This window comes from Eptatretus burgeri, chromosome 4 (assembly GCF_056783735.1).
Source record: "Eptatretus burgeri isolate ZD-2024b chromosome 4, Ebu_testis_v1, whole genome shotgun sequence".
Lineage (NCBI taxonomy): Eukaryota > Metazoa > Chordata > Myxini > Myxiniformes > Myxinidae > Eptatretus > Eptatretus burgeri.
Window position 1 is genome coordinate 79,958,658 of NC_140964.1, and position 16,602 is coordinate 79,975,259.

The 16,602-nt window shown below is 46.0% G+C and overlaps 1 protein-coding gene across 3 annotated transcripts in view; it reads right to left on the reverse strand.

The window, feature by feature from the left end:
* LOC147028486 (MAGUK p55 subfamily member 7-like) overlaps positions 1 to 16,602 on the reverse strand; it is a 61,432-nt gene that overhangs the window by 31,072 nt on the left and 13,758 nt on the right. For all 3 annotated transcript variants that reach the window (XM_085878902.1, XM_085878900.1, XM_085878899.1), the window contains exons 2-8: positions 8,530 to 8,724; positions 8,208 to 8,326; positions 7,914 to 7,991; positions 6,779 to 6,859; positions 5,985 to 6,116; positions 4,776 to 4,857; positions 2,808 to 2,893 (exon numbers count right to left, since the gene is read on the reverse strand). In XM_085878902.1, the coding sequence (XP_085735028.1) occupies positions 2,808 to 2,893; positions 4,776 to 4,857; positions 5,985 to 6,116; positions 6,779 to 6,859; positions 7,914 to 7,991; positions 8,208 to 8,326; positions 8,530 to 8,724 (773 nt within the window). The remainder of the gene's footprint in view (positions 1 to 2,807; positions 2,894 to 4,775; positions 4,858 to 5,984; positions 6,117 to 6,778; positions 6,860 to 7,913; positions 7,992 to 8,207; positions 8,327 to 8,529; positions 8,725 to 16,602) is intronic.

Genomic DNA, 16,602 nt, shown 5'->3' on the forward strand with positions numbered 1-16,602 from the left:
CTTACAGGGGAATTTGCACATTGTGTTACTCCAAGCCCATCCCTTGGTGTACTGCAGTTAGAGCAGAGGGCGGAGGGCTCTTGACAGAGGAGTCCAAAGTGAAGGCCCGCTGGGCCGGTTACTTTGAGCGACTGTACCAAGCTGATCCACCAGCTTTTGAGTTGGATGTCAGGGGTGTTACAATCCCGATTGCTGACTGTCCAATCAACTGTGATGCACTTCATTTGTAGAAACACAGGCTGCGGTGAACCAGTTGAAATGGAATAAAGCTCCTGGGATCTGTGGCATCCATGCTGAACTTCTCAAAGCTGGTGAAAATGTTGTACTCATGTCGTTGCATGCAGTTCTGTGCTCTGCCTGGAACACAAGCATCATCCCAAATGACTGGAAGAGGGGCCTTGTGCCCCTCTCTGGAAAGGGAAGGGTGATCGCCAGCACTGCAACAACTACAAAGGGGTGACGCTGCTCTCGGTGCCGGGCAAGGTCTTTGCTCTGATAATTCTTGATCAGGTTTGCCACCATCTGCTTGAGCACCAGTGCCCAGAGCAGTCAGGCTTTACACCAAAGAGGTCAACGATTTTCTGTATCCTTGCTCTTCGAGTCCTCACCGAGCGCAGACTTGAGTTTTGGCAGGGGCTGCTTACAGCCTATGTTGATCTCTGCAAAGCGTTTGACTCAGTGAATCGGGATGCTCTCTGGAGGATTTTTAGTCTTCGAGGGGTGCCACCAAAATGGATCAATCTGATGTCTGAACTATACTCTGGTACTAAGAGTGCTGTGAGATGTGGTGATACCATCTCTGACTTATTTCCAGTTGTTACTGGAGTTCGTCAGGGGTGTGTACTGGCCCCCACACTTTTCAGTGCTTGTATGGACTGGATTCTGGGGAGAATATCGGAGAGATCAAGCTGCGGTGCATCGTTTGGGAATGGCAAGATCTCTGACTTTGATTTTGCAGACGATGCAGTCGTCTTTGCGGAGAATTTAGATATCCTTTTGGGGGCCTTCAAGGTGCTAAATGAGGAGTCGGAGCCGCTGGGATTACGGGTTTCCTGGTCAAAACTAAGATCCAGGCTTTCACTGACATCTTGGATGCTGCTGTCCTGTCTGTGTCTGTTTGTGTTGAGGATGTTGAGGTCACGGAGAGATTCACTTACCTTGGCAGTGATATTCTTGTCTCTGCTGGCTGTGAGCCAGAAGTCAACAGACGTCTGGGTCGGGCCTGGGAAGTCCTGGATTCACTCGATCATGGGGTGTGGTGCTGCCAGTACCTGTGCAGGAGGACAAAAGTCTGTATCTTCAGGTCCTTGATGCTTCCAGTCTTGCTCTACGGATGTGAGACTTGGATTCTGATCAGGGATCTGAAATGGAGACTTGATTCCTTTGGTACCAGGTCTCTTCCGAAGAATCTTTGGCTATCGCTTGTCGGACTTTGCGTCCCACGAGCAGTTGTTGAAAGAGACTCAAATGAGATTTATTACCAGCATAGTCCGTGAGCATCAGCTGCGGCTGGATGGACATGTGGCTCGTTTTTCTGATGCTGATCCTGCTCACCAGATTTTCTCAGTGAGGAAGCCTCATGAGTGGAGGAGGCCAATAGGCCGACCACGTGCCTCGTTGTTGCAGCAGGTTGATCGGCATCTCAAGCAGATGGAGATGGGCCAGGCATCTGCCTGTGGGATGGCCAGATGGAGGCCCCTGGAGAACCGGCGGAAAGTAGACGCAGCAACATGCTGCTTTGGCGCATGCTCCCATTCCTGACCTGACCTGAATGTGAAACATCAAGGGTGGCAATTTATAGCTGGTTTTCAATTCCAACCCACCAGCTGAGTGTTGGCTTTGGATTTTGGGTGGCTGGCTTGAGACTTAAGGGTCCTGACTGTGAGGCCCTGTTTTTCATTGAATTAACATCAGGTGGGGTTGACTCAGCCTGTCATCCTTCCGAGGTCGGCGAAATGAGTACCAGTATACTGGTAATATGGGGATTGTATCAGAGGCACAGCTGCACCCTGAACCAATGATGCTACCTGCAGCCTTGTGCTGCATTTTAAGGAGCAGGAAGAGGAATCCAACCCATTCTCGACAACTTAGAGGTAAGTGTGCATACCTCTGTGTTCGTCTGTCAGCATTTGGACATTCTAATTTAAATGAAATGCTTTTGTAAGTGGCATTAGTGGGGATCTGACACACAAACATCAAGTGGCATTTTCATTGGAGGGAATGAATGAAGGATCTGACAATGAAACCTGAATATTTCCACTGAATACATTGGGGGATCTGAGCAAATGTAGTCATCTTTGGTATTGGCAACACAATGTTCAAATGAATTCTCATGCTGATGTATTTTGAGGTCCATAATCAGGGATGCGGAGAGCATAATGAAGCAAATGTCTTGTGAACTATATTTAACAGGAAAAGAGGCTTAGTGGTTGGGGTGGGTGGCTTAGGATCCTGGGGTCCTGAGTTTGAGCCCTATTGACCACTGAATTAACACCAGGGTGGGGTTGACTCAGCCTCTGATCCTTCTGAGGTCGGCAAAATGAGTACCAGTGTACTGGTAATAGGGGGACTGCATCAGCGGCATCGCTGCCTCCCTTACCAATGATGCAGCCAGCAGCCAAAAGGCTGCACACAAGAGTGTGTGTGTGTGTGTGTGTGTGTGTGTGTGTGTGTGTGTGTGTGTGTGTGTGTGTGTGTGTGTGTGTGTGTGTGATTATTATGGATTAGTCGAATAAGAACAACACTATCTGGAGCTAACAGCAAAAGAAGAAAATCAAAAACCTGATCAGAGAATCGTTCAGCTTTACCAGAATGCGAGTGACCTCCTTGGGTTCTTTGCGATCCACCCGGACACCATTGACTTCTTTAAGCTCATCGCCCACACGAAGCAAACCTGTTGTGTGACAGGAAGAACAGATGTTCTTGAAATGGATCATGAGACGGTACGAGTATGGACTGCCTTATAAGGAAAGTCCCATTGTTCTATTGTGGGTAGATATTTTGGGTTGTAAAGGCATTGTAGGAATTTTGTCTCAAAATATGATGAGTGACAGGTTGTGGAATCACAGAGTGTATGCAATATTTGCCAAACTCGATTTAATATCATTTAATTTGCGAGACAGTCATTTCGCCATGCTAATTCAGTGATGAAGTATACTGTCAATGTCATCTTGCCAGTACAGTCCTCTTGAGTGTGGAATTATGCCATGAACGTTGGATGTAATATGTGAATGAATCTGCAAAGGCTCCTGAATTATTTGTTTAAATACAAAATTTCAGGCAATTGAGTAGGGCGGTGGAAGCGAAATCTCGCAGTAATTCCTAACTTTTATGCTCTCATACCATCAAAGTTATGTTGTATCACTTTATTCCTGAATAGTAAATTAATTTGATAAGTAGGTAAGAGAGTGGGTAAGTTGAGCCAGTTTTTGGTGATCTTGATCTTGAGTCCAAGGTATTGCATAATCAAAATGAAATATATCTTGTTTTACACAGCATGAGCAAGCACACAGTCTGTGGCCCATAATCAGGCATGCAGGATCAACACCAGCATCTTAATAAAACAGTAAAAAAAAAAAAAACAACACTTAAGTGGCTCAACTTACCCCCATCGATGGGGTAAGTTGATCCGCTGTATATGGAAAAGAAAGGTTCTTACGGGAAACGATATTTAACTAGCAAAATATTTTATACACAGTTTATTGATCTACAATGACATATTCAGTTGTCTGGTTTACTGTTCAGCCACAATTGAGGAAGGTACAACGAGAGTTAAAACTCGAAGACATGATGTTATGATACAAATTGCAAACATCAAATAGACATTGTCATAAATGGCAACAAAGAGAGCCATTAAAAAATTAAAAATAACTATAATGCAATTCAAAATTGTGAAACAAGTTCAAGTTCACTGCATATCCTGTGTTAAATTCCATTTGCTCAGGCTGCATTCAGACATCAGTTGATAAGATCTTCGGGCAGATCCTCCGACTGTCTTTGGCTTTGGAAGTTTATGGACGATGTCATCCCTTGGAAAATATGTTTCGTCCTTTAGACTTGGTACAAAAATGGTGTCCTCAGAATCCACTCGATAAGAAATTTTCTGCAGAAAATTCCTTCCTATTCATGTTAAAAACACAACGATTTAAAACACGAAGAACTGTTTCATCACAAGCGATAAGAGGATGGGCTAAGTTGATCCGTGGCTCAACTTACCCCATAGTGTACCATTAAATACTTTAGATTTGTCTGCCCACCTAATGAATTGGAGCCGAATAGAACAGGCCATGATAAAAGTTTACTATATCAACTATTGATTGCCACCGAAGGATTAGGTGACATCTTTAGAGTAATTATATTGGGAAACCACATACCCTTTTCAGAAAGTTCTACTTTTATTGTCCAGAGTTGGATTTTCTTTGCTGGATGTTTCTTCTTCATCTAAAACTGTTTTTTCCTTTTATCAACAAGCAAAGTATGTGACTCGTTATGAATAGATGGTGTCACCTTTCAGCTCTCTCCGTCCTCACACTTCCAGTAGAGGGTGGCTCAACTTACCCGCCTCCCCCAAATTCTGTTCATCCCACTGTCCAAAATGAATGACTCGCGCATTCCAGGGACAATGATTTGTATGTGAGACGTTGCCCTGTAGGCCTTCTTAGTTTGGCAAAGGAGCTTGCAGATCAATGCAATCCATCAAACAATCTTCCAAAGTCCCGATATTAAATGGATATTGATAGGAAAGGAAAACAGGAATCAGGCTTTTGCAAAATTACCACTTCGATGAGCTGCACCACCGTGCATAATCCGAGCAACTGTAATCTCTCCAGTGACTTCATGTCGCTTTATTGTGGCTCCCTGCATGAACAAACAAACATCCATTGTCAGGCTTGTAATTCACTCATTTTAAACAATATATTTTTTGCAGGGACATGATCAGGGGTAATGGGTGTAATGTCGACAGACTAGTTATGCCGTGAATAAATGTTCAGCAAAAGCATTGGTTTCAGTGTAAAAACGATTGGTCATGTGTCAAATGTTGTGTTTGGAGATGATAACTATGACCCCTCACTTCTGTGTGCATCTAACCCCCGCTACCTCCCCCCCCAAATCCTTTCACGATCATGAGGAAAACATGTAGACAGATGACAAGGGTATGATGTCAAAAGTCCTACATCATACCCTTGTCATCTGTCTACCCCTCTTTTATGTTTTTCTTTTATAACGAACTGTCAACAGCCAGCTCCACCAACCCGACTCTACCCCTCTCCCCCAGGACGGTAAAAGTACACCTCATGATCGTGCGCTGAGGTAAGCAATGTCAATGCTGCTGACACCACTAGCAACGATGGACATGTCACGGACTCGAGCAGCTCAGGGGGAGGACCAATCGGCACATGTTCGCAAGGTAAACAAAAAAAGGAGCAATCAGAGATTGCAGACCCTCACCAAGACTTCTTTCGAATGGTGTTTCCTAATAGGTTTTCGGGTAAATCCAATATGGCTGCCAAACCATGTGACATATGACATTATATGTGTGAACCTTTTGTTCCTCGTGGATAGGCGGTCAGCGGTCATGTCCTTATGACAAAGTCTACCATGTGGTGAAGATTCGTGAAAATCGATTTAAAATTGTGACCTTTCGGCGATAAACAGACAGACAGAATAACAAAATCGACTGACCAATATACTTGAAAAATCTTCGATTTTGTAAGTAACAAACAAACAGAAAGGGTTGAAAGCATAACCTCCTTCACCTTCAGTGGTGGAGGTAACAAATATCATCGCATCTCATGAGAGAGGGATGGAAATCATCAAATTCTTCATGAATATCATCAGATCTCATGAGAAGGTCATGGGACATTAGTATAAACATAGTACATTTTTAAAATGTGATATAAAATGTAGTTGGAAAAAAATGAATAGAATGAAAAATTGACACTTCGTGCAGGAAAGTCTGGAATCCGGTGTACAATGAGACCCACCAATGGCTCCCTGTTCTTCACCAGCTGTACAACTTTCACTGACTCTGAATCTTCTAACAAATCGACAGTAAAAGGAGGTAGTGTTGGCTCAAATTCCTTCCAAGCCACGGCATCATGTACCGTGAGCAAGGCCTGCAAGGACATTGCATGTTAACCAAGGCGTGCAAGGTCATGGCTGATTACCCCTCCGTGAAGATCGCTCACGAGGCGGCTGTGTGTTTAGCGACATTTCAAGAGTGGCATGGCAATCCTCATCAAAATAACTTTGTTTCCAGAATCTTACACTTAAATTCATTAACACAATGCATTTGACCCCAAAATTTGTGGAATGCCTATTCAGCGTCTTTACTTCTTAGGTCGTCGTACCAACATTTATAACAACATGATGTCGACCTCAGCAGCACGAGTTGAAGCTTTGATGTCAATGTACGCAATACTTGACAGTGTGGAGTTGGCCTTTGGGCAAAGGGCTTGCTCGTGATGCATTTCCGAAAAGTAAGTGGGTGACCAATCCAACAATTTTCATTACACTGGATGCTATGACTCACTGCCTTCTGAGCATGGCAATGATATATGATACATCATGAAATATGATATATCACTCACCTCCGTTAATATATCATGGCAATGCATCACCAACTCCCATCATCGATGCTTGTGCTTTCGTTACATTTGTGCATTGTTCTCACAATTTTACACTGAAGCACAACCGAGTGAACACAAGTAGAACAGGGAAGGACTGCAGACAGACAGGAAAAGGAAGTACAAGTTCAGACAATAATTAAGCAGCTAACCTTGATGTGTGCCTTGGTAAGGAGCTGCAATAGCTCCTGAACATCACCATTGTTTGTTTTATTCTTCAAATGAGGTGTCAGCTGCAGTGGAAGAAAATCAATAAACAAAAGCCATCGTTTAATTTGGATTACACAAGCATGGATGCCTTCCTGGATTTTTGTTTATATTTATATTTAAATTTGAACTCCTTTTCTTTTCCATTAACAATACATTTAGAAAACATACATGTTTCGGCATTCAAAATCAGCAAGTATATTTGCTGGAGCAAAATCAGATTTCATATTCAAGTCTCACAGTAAGTCAAATACATCATTTTATTGGGTACAAGGCAGATATATTCAGGTTTTTGCAACATATCAGACTTTGCGAAAGTGCACGCTCAGCGATAACACTTGTACAGATCGAGCATATGATTTCAGACAAATGGTCCACAAAATATATCGATTTGTATTTGGAAGAGTTTGCTGCATCAGTGCAAATGGGTTCATGAAATATTTGTCCAGGGAAAATAAAATTAATCGAACATTAGTCACAGGGCTCAAAAGCGCCAGTTATCGTAACGCGTTTGTCGGCCACGAGGCCCCTCATTGTCGAGTCACGTATGAACCAAATTGCACACCATACAGGTAGGTTCAAAAAAGTATTTTGAGTCCTGATGGTCGAACATTGAAAAATATGCAGCTGCACAGCCACCACAAGTCCAAATAAAATGGCACTCGGTGGAGCATATACCTCCGCCAGGCTGATCAGTTTACATTTTGTATCTCACTGGTCGGCCGGATCTGCATCCAGACTTGAACCAAAATCGAATCAGCTTGTTCTCATCACTTACCCAATTCATCCGCCAAGCTTTTTAATAATTATATAACTCGTCCACAACTTCACAATCGTGAAGAATCACTTTTAAAAATAAATAAATAATTCTCGTATCCAGATCCGCATCTTCACCAAAATCGAATCAATTCGTCCTCGTCACACATACAACCTGCCCACCAAATTTCGTCCATCCATAAGTTGTTGAGATAGCCTGCTCACAGACAGACAGACAGACAGACAAGCAGACAGGGGTGAAAACATAAGCTCTGTCCACCTTACGTGGCCAGCGTCCACGAGGTATAAAGAACGAGGACTCACGTCATCCAAAAGGTTCCTGGCTCTGTGCAATGAGGGTGCAGGACTGTTTTTCACAAACTGCTTCAACTTCTCATGAACCTGCGTAATGAGAAAAGTGGTTCGCACGATGGCACACACACAGCACGAGGATTCAGCACAGGATGCAGTTGATGGACGTGTACAAGGAACATGAAACGGGAGACCCCGAAGAATAAAATAACCAGGAAGAACAGCTTGGCAAATTATTTCGTCTGCAGCAACGTTTTCCATCACCTTGATTCAAATGATATTGTCAAACTCAATGTTTTCCATCACCTTGATCAAAGCAAGGAGGCTCTTGTCTTGGCAGAATGCTTCCAGGAAGGTGAAAGATTCCTTGTGTTCATCATGGGACTGCAGCTGTGCTGGCAATGCTGACAGCACCTCATGGGCAGCTGCACAAGGAGATTTAAAGACATCTTAAGCCCAGACATTGACTCCAGGTAGCTTGGTTTTGCACTCGCAAAGACAGAAATGCTTGACAAACAGCAACTATTTCAAAACAATACATTATTACTATGTCACGCGTAATGACCAGCACATGGAGCAATTTACACCAACATGCTGATCTAAACAACAGAACTGTAATGTCCTTCACCCGTGTGCTGTGAGCTTCCTGGGGAGGCTGGAGTGCTGCAGTTGTGCACATGTCCCTGCACAGATGCTGACCGAGGTCCTCGAGTCATGCGGCTTGCCTGCAACAAAACGCTGCTCCTCTCGAATACCTCTTCTTCTTCTTCTTCTTCTTCTTCTTCTTCTTCTTCTTCTTCTTCTTCTTCTTCTTCACTGATTACTGCGTGCAAGCAATCAATCCATGTGTCCGTTGGGATGACAATTATATAATGATTACAGCTGAAGACTCATCAAAACGAATACCTGCAAATTCAAATTCAAGGAAAACACGGTGAGATGTCCGTGGTAACGTGCATAATATTAAATTAGGGTAAACGGTGGAAGCGAGGAGGAGGACGATCAAATGGTGGTGGAGTTGTCAGTTCGTCGTCAGCACAGTTCATTTCTTCTTTGCTCAGCACTGCGCTAAACATGCATTTTTCCCCATGAAATAATGTCATTAATTTACCGGAAATGACGTGCGATGGAGCGCGCAGCGCTTGACGCACGTGCAAGCTGACTGGGAGTCCTCTCGTACGTCATCATCCGTTCGATACGACGCATTGCATTTGCAGCTTATTGAACATAAAATACACAAATTACATCGATCTTACAAATAATGAAACCGCGCTTGACAGCGCCCACCTCATGCCACAACCCTCTGGCTAGCATATGTGTATGTATATATATATATATATATATATATATATATATATATATATATATATATATATATATATATATATATATATATATATATATATATATATATATATATATATATATATATATATCTTCTTTCGGCTGCTCCCGTTCGGGGTCGCCACAGCGGATCATCCGTATGATCTGCATAGTGATTTGACACATGTTTTACGCCGGATGCCCTTCCTGACGCAACCCTGGTCGCCTCTTACGACACAGGGATATGGTACACCTATTTGAACCAGGGTATACACCGGCCCAGTATACTGATCCTCATTTCGCCGACCTCGGAAGGATGACAGGCTGAGTCAACCCCCTGGTGTATTAATTCAGTGGCTCAACAGGGCTTGAACTCGGGACCTTTTGGATCCCAAGCCGCTGCGCTAACCACTGCGCCAACACCAGGCTCATATATATATATATATATATATATATATATATATATATATATATATATATATATATATATATATATATATATATATATATATATATATATATATATATATATATATATATATATATATATATATATATATATATATATATATTTATTTATTTTTGTTACAGTTGTGGAAATTCGCAAACCACCTTTCAGGTCCCGTAGGTGAGAACTTTTAAGTACATGTGTAGTTAGCCCCAAACCCGTTGTTTAGAGGGAATAAATGTGATTCATTCGGGCTGCAACGCTTTGAGATAGCCGTTTTCTGTTCTATCTTTACTTTGAACCAACCGCCATCACACAACAACCACCAACCACAACGCCGCTTCACAACAACAACAACGCCAACAGCCACGACCTTTACCTTCACAACTCGCTCCCACATCATCGCATCATGCCATTCCCAAACGCACCATGACCATCAAATCACCACCATAAACCCTCCACCACCCTCACCTCCCTCCTTCTACCGCCATTCCCCCACCACCTGTGAGCACCGAGCGTTGGGCTGTCCTGGGCTCGGACAAGATACGCGCCGAGCCGCGAGTGCAAAATGCGGCCTTTCCGAGGAGAATTCGGATCAGGAATGCTACACGCCCACTTCTGATCCGTCCAATCAGCAAGCGCGGGGCGGCTTGGCCCCGCCTCCAGGCGCGTCTGTGTGGAATCGAGATATGCAAATTCTAGGATCAGGGGAGATCACGCCCCTTTTCCTCCGTCCAATGGGCGAGCGTAGCTCCGCCCCCGAGCTTATCCTGATCCGGAAATTTGCATATGGGTTCTCCTGCCGGCCTATAAAATGCCGAGCAGAAAAGCAGAGTTGAGTGGCAGAAAAGCGAAGAGAGTTTTGGGGCAGAGAGAAAGAAGAGTTGTTGCGCAAGAGTTGTTGTTGCGAGGCAGTCAAGTCGGGTTGGAGCGCGGAGTGGAGTCAGGAGGCGAGGGCGTCCAGGTGGTTTTCTGCAGTCGGCTGAGGAGAATTGGGGGAAGAGTCCGAGGAGCTCGGGTCCGAGGCAAGGAAGACGGCGGTCGGCGACGAGGTCGCGGTGGAATCGCTCGTCACGGGACCCAAGCAAGCCAGCTATACTCCTTCCCCAGAGCATCAACAATTCGCCCTTTCCTCCGCGCTGAGATAGTGCGAAAAGGGGGCCCCGTTCCCACCCGACTCCAAGCGGTGCCAACGAAACCCGCGAAGGAGCACGAAGTCGGGGCACCGCCGTGCTGACAGATTTGCGGCTCATCACGAAGACGCGGGTAGGACCCCCCCCCCCCCCGGTCTACGCGGACCTGACCGATCCTTCAGGTCCCGCGCACACATTGGCCTATGGGCCAGTCTGCCCCCTTGCCTATGAGGGTGGCTTCTTTCCTTTGGTTTTGAGTAAATGTGTGTCGGCGCCGTCTGTGAAGTAAAACCGTATAAGTGCTGCCGTGTGCTCGCGTAGTCGGTAGTATCTCTGCGTCATTGTTTCTTTTGTTGCATTTGATATATGTGCATTCTGTTTGGCTGTATATGTGTGCTCTCCGTGTGCCACGGAATAAATGTGCATCATGTTGAACTGTTTTCCCGTTTCGCTTCGTCTTTTCTTTAATTGAATCTCCATCTTGCTTCACGTAAAGGGTTCGTTTGTAGTGGGCTTAAAACGCCTGATAATTAATCGGAACCGTCGAGGCCGATGATAACACCGCTCGGTTATCCCAATAGCACGGAACGGACCGCTTAAGCGGTTCGTGTCCAGAGTCGGCCTGCGGCGAGGTACGATCGCCCGGTCTACCATCCGCGTGGGTACTTAGGTTGGTCGAGTTTGGCGAACAACCCTATCCTACGCGGGTGGCCGATTGGCACGATTGTGGTGAGGTCGAAAGGCCCACCCGTGACTGGCTGCGGGCGATAGTTCCCAGAGGGTCACGACAGAATTGTCTGTCCGGTGGGCGACGTGCCGCGATTCGAGTCACGTGGCCGTTCGCACGCCAGCGGGCGCGAATTCGCAACAATATATATACATACACTAATACAGCGCGTATTATTGAGTTATTTTTTTCGTGAATTCGTTTTTGGGTTTTTTTGACAAATCAAATTTATACTGGATTATAAAATATCTGTTTACATTTTACAATCAGACTGCAAATTTATCAGCCAATAAGAAGCATTGATTCATCGGCTGGACGAGTTTTATGACACGTGCTCAGTCAGAACCGAATGAGAAACAGAGTGAAATAAATAATTAAGTAATGAAACGCGTGTGCAAACAGAAACATGGGGCCTTGGGGGATACCCTGATACTGGATATATGTATGATGTAATGTATGAGATATAATTGCTGTAGCCACTACATGTCCAACGAGCGGTTGCTGAGAGAGACTCGGATGAGATTTGTTACCTGCATAGTCCGTGAGCGTCAGTTGCGGCTGTATGGACATGTGGCTCGTTTTCCTGATGCTGATCCTGCTCACCAGATTCTCTCAGTGAGGGAGTCTCATGAGTGGAGGAGTCCAGTGGGCCGACCACGTTCCTCGTGGTTGCAGCAGGTTGACCATCATCTCAAGGAGATGGGGATGGGCCCGGCATCTGTCTGGGGGATGGCCAGACGTAGGCCCCTGGAGTACCGGCGGAAAGTGGGCGCAGCGGCGCGCTGTTCTGGCACATGCTCCTATACCTGACCTGACCCTGAATAGCCTTATGGGAGCCCTCAAGGAGCTGAACGAGGAGTTGAAGCCGCTCGGATTAGGGGTTTCTTGGGTGAAAACGAAGATCCAGGCTTTCAATCACATATTCGATGCTGCTATCTTGTTTGTGCCTGTTTGTGGCGAGGATGTTGAGGTCACAGAGAGATTCACTGACCTCAGCAGTTATGTTCATGTCTTTGCATATTACGAGCCAGAGGTTGATAGAAGTCTGGGTCGGGCCTGGAGAGTCATGGATTCACTGGGTCATGGGGTGTGGCACTGTAGGTGCCTTTGCAGGAGGACAAAAGTGTGAGTCGTTAAGTCCTTGGAACTTCCAGTCTTGCTCTATGGATGTGAGACTTGGACTTTGACCAGGGATCTGAGATGGAGACTTAACTCCTTCAGCACCGGGTCTTTTCGGAGAATCCTTGGCTATCGCTGGTTAGACTTTGTGTCCAACTCGCATTTTCTGTGAGAGAGTCTCAGGAGAGATTTATTGCCTGTATAGTCCGTGAGCATCAGTTGCGGCTGTGTGGACACGTGGCTCATTTTCCTCATGTTTATCCTGCAAACCAGATTCTCTCAGCGAGGGAGTCTCGTGTATGGAGGAAGCCAATGGACCGACCACGTGCCTCATGGTTCCAGCAGGTTGATCGGCATTTCAAGGAGATGGGGATGGGCATGGCATATTCCTGGAGAATGGCCATATGGAGGCCTCTGGAGTACCGGAGTACTGGAGTTCCCAGTGATGCGCTGCTCCTGCACTTGCTCCCATACCTGATATATATATATATATATATATATATATATATATATATATATTGAATACATTGATATGCTTGTACATTCACCATGCGAACCAATGATGCCACACAATATTGCATCGCATATTGCGGGAAATTATAAATATATCAATGTGTCACCATGCAGCCTCTGTTCATTAATTCAACACTTCTCAGCCAATTCTTACCATGGACAAACCATGCAAATTCAGGCCTGTACGCTTCACCTGCCCGCATGGCCGTGCTGCGCATCGTGCCTGCTCTGATCATGGACCGCACACGGCACGCACGGCACGCACGGATCCACGGCTAGCTTCCATACCGTGTTCGGATTGAATTTGATTACACCCTTTGCCTTTTTTATATTTTTAAATATCATTTCCATTTCCGACACCGACTCCGAGTACAATCCACACACCTGTCACTCCAAATGCCGAGCAGGACAAGACTCACGAAGATCCTGTTGGCCTAGTGGACGGTTTTGAATAGACATCTTCCCAACCACAACCATTTTAATTTTTTCGGATCATGATACAGTATAATGCATTTCGTCAATACTATTAATGTCAGGTTACGAACTTGTAGATCACTGACCATTATATAGTTTACCATCACCCTCCAGGCCCTGGTGCATCACTCCGAAGATGCCCCACAAATGAATTGCCCCTAACTCAGACTGAGATCGCGAGAATGTGATGACAAGATGTGTGAAGTCGTCAGGTTTTATAATCCAGTCCTGCACTGTGGAAGGTCAATGGGTGATGACGTCGTACTGAAATGGTCCTTCCCCATTCGGGTACAGTACAGGAGCAGATTTACAGAAGAAACTTGTTCTCCCACAATGCCGAGGAAATCATGTAATGTCATCTTATTCCACTATAGGATGAGGAGACCATGTCTGTGACCTTTATACCACCTCCAGCATCGTTATCTAGACTGTAGGTTATCTCCACAGGTCATTTGATATAGTAAGGCTGGAAGGAAGACCTAGACTCATCGAGGTATATGTACATACTCGCCTCTAACCTGTTGAGCTTGGGTTTGAATCCCAACCCAGCTAAAAACTGTCATCCTGATGTTTCATAGGCAGGGAGATTCATCAATGTGTGTGTCCATCCATCCATCGGGACCATACTCCATGTGCAGAGTGTTGGTGCTGCCTAAGCAGTCTCCTTGGCTATTGGGCACAATACTGGACGGGTCGCCATTCCGACACAGGATACCAGCAAGCTGACATTCATTTTGCTGACCTCGGAAGGATAACAGGCAGAGCCAACCCCACCTGGTATTAATTCAACAGCGAGTGGGATTTGAACTCAGGATCCTTGGATCCCATGCCCACCACCCTAACCATTAAGCCAACACCAGGCACAGACATACATACATACATACATACATATGTATCTGGATCACCACTGTGATATATACATATATATATATATATATATATATATATATATATATATATATATTGTTGCGGATTCGCGCCCGCCGACGTGCGGACGGCCACGTAACTCGAATCGCGGCACGTCGCCCACCGGACGGACAATCCAGTCGTGACCCTCTCAGACTAACGCCGGGAACCAGTCACGGGTGGACCTTTCGGTCTCACCACGATCGTGTCAATCGGCCCCCGCGTGGGATAGGGTTGCTCGCCAAATTCGACCTACCTAAGTACCCACACGGAGGGTAGACCGGGCGATCGCACCTCGCGGCAGGTCGACTTCGGACACGGGCCACTTTAAGCGACCCGTTCCGTACTATCGGGATAACCGAGCGGTGTTATTCGTCGGCCTCGACGGTTCGATTAATTATCGGGCGTTTTAGCCCACGACCAACCCTTTACGTGAAGCAAGATGGAGATTCAATGAAAGAAAAGACGAAGCGAAGCGGGAAAACAGTTCAACAATAAGCACATTTATTTCGCGATGAACGGAAAGCACACATATACAATTCCACCAAAAGCACATGTAAAAGAAGAAGACAATGCAATATTACACAAAAAGCAAATGCAACAATGCAGATCTATCCGACTACCGGGCACACGGCAACACTTATACAATTTTACTTCACAGACGGCGCTGACAACACATATTCCCAAAGCAAAAGAAAAGAGAACCACCCTCCAGGATGAGGGGGGTAGGCGGGCCTGGGGCCGAGACAGTGTCAGGCCTACCCGTCTGATGATGAGACGCGGAGCGGCGGTGGTGCCTCAACTCCGCGGGCCTCGCAGACAGTGTCTGGTAGGGGGTGGGAAGGGGGCCCCCTTTGTCGCACTATCTCAGCGCGGGGGGAAACAGGAGGGGGTTGCTGATGCTCGGGGGAAGGAGGATATCACCCTGTCTCGGGTCCCGCGGCGAGTGTCTCCTCCTCCACCTCGGTCGCGTTGCTGGCCTCTCCCTGTGCAGCTCCCGGCACCGACGCGAGCACCCCCTCGTCCGCCTTCGCCGCCGTCACCTCTCCACAGCTCCGTCCTCTTCACTCTGACTAGTACCACTTCTTTCCAGCTCCACCGACGACTCTCTTGAACTCCGCACACTCAACTCTACTTTACTGACGAACGCAGCCGTTTATATAAGCCCCGTGGCTTCGCTCTTTCACCCTTGACCCTTTGCCTCCGACCCTTCACCTCTCTAACTGGCTCCCCATTGGACCGAGGAAAAGTGGGCGTGAATGCTTTTTGATCCATGAATTTGCATATAGCGACCGCCCTCCAACGCCCTGGAGGCGGGGCCAAATCGCCCCTCGCTCACCGATAGGACGGAACAGAAGTGGGCGTGAGTCGTTTTTGATCCGTTTTTCTCGGAAAGTCTGTGATGTTTCTGAACACGCTGTTCGGTGCGCGCCCCGCACGAGTCCAGCATCGGCGCCCACAAGTGGCGCGAGAATGACGGTGATGCGATGGTGGCGAGTTGTGACGGTAAAGGTCGTGGCGGTTGTGGTGAAGCGGAGTTGTGGTTGGTGGTTGTTGTTGTGAAGCGGCGTTGTGGTTGGTGGTTGTTGCGAAGCGGCGTTGTGGTTGGTGGTTGTTGTTGTGAAGCGGCGTTGTGGTTGGTGGTTGTTGTTGCGAAGCGGCGTTGTGGTTGGTGGTTGTTGTGAAGCGGCGTTGTGGGACGTGGTTGGTGGTGGTCATAATGGCGGCTGGTCCAAAATAAAGATAGTAAAAGAAAAACGGCTATCCTGAAGAGTCGCAGCCCGCATGAATGACATTTATTCCCTCTAGACAACGGGTTTGGGCCTAACTACACATATACTTACCGAGATAGCTCACCTAAGGGACCTGAATGGTGGTTTGTGAATTTCGTCAAGCACAACAATATATATATATATATATATATATATATATATATATATATATATATATATATATATATATATATATATATTGTTGCGGTTCTAAAAACCGCATGCCTCTAAGGCAATGGCATCCATCAGACAGTGATCCCCAGACAGTTATTTCATTAATATACAT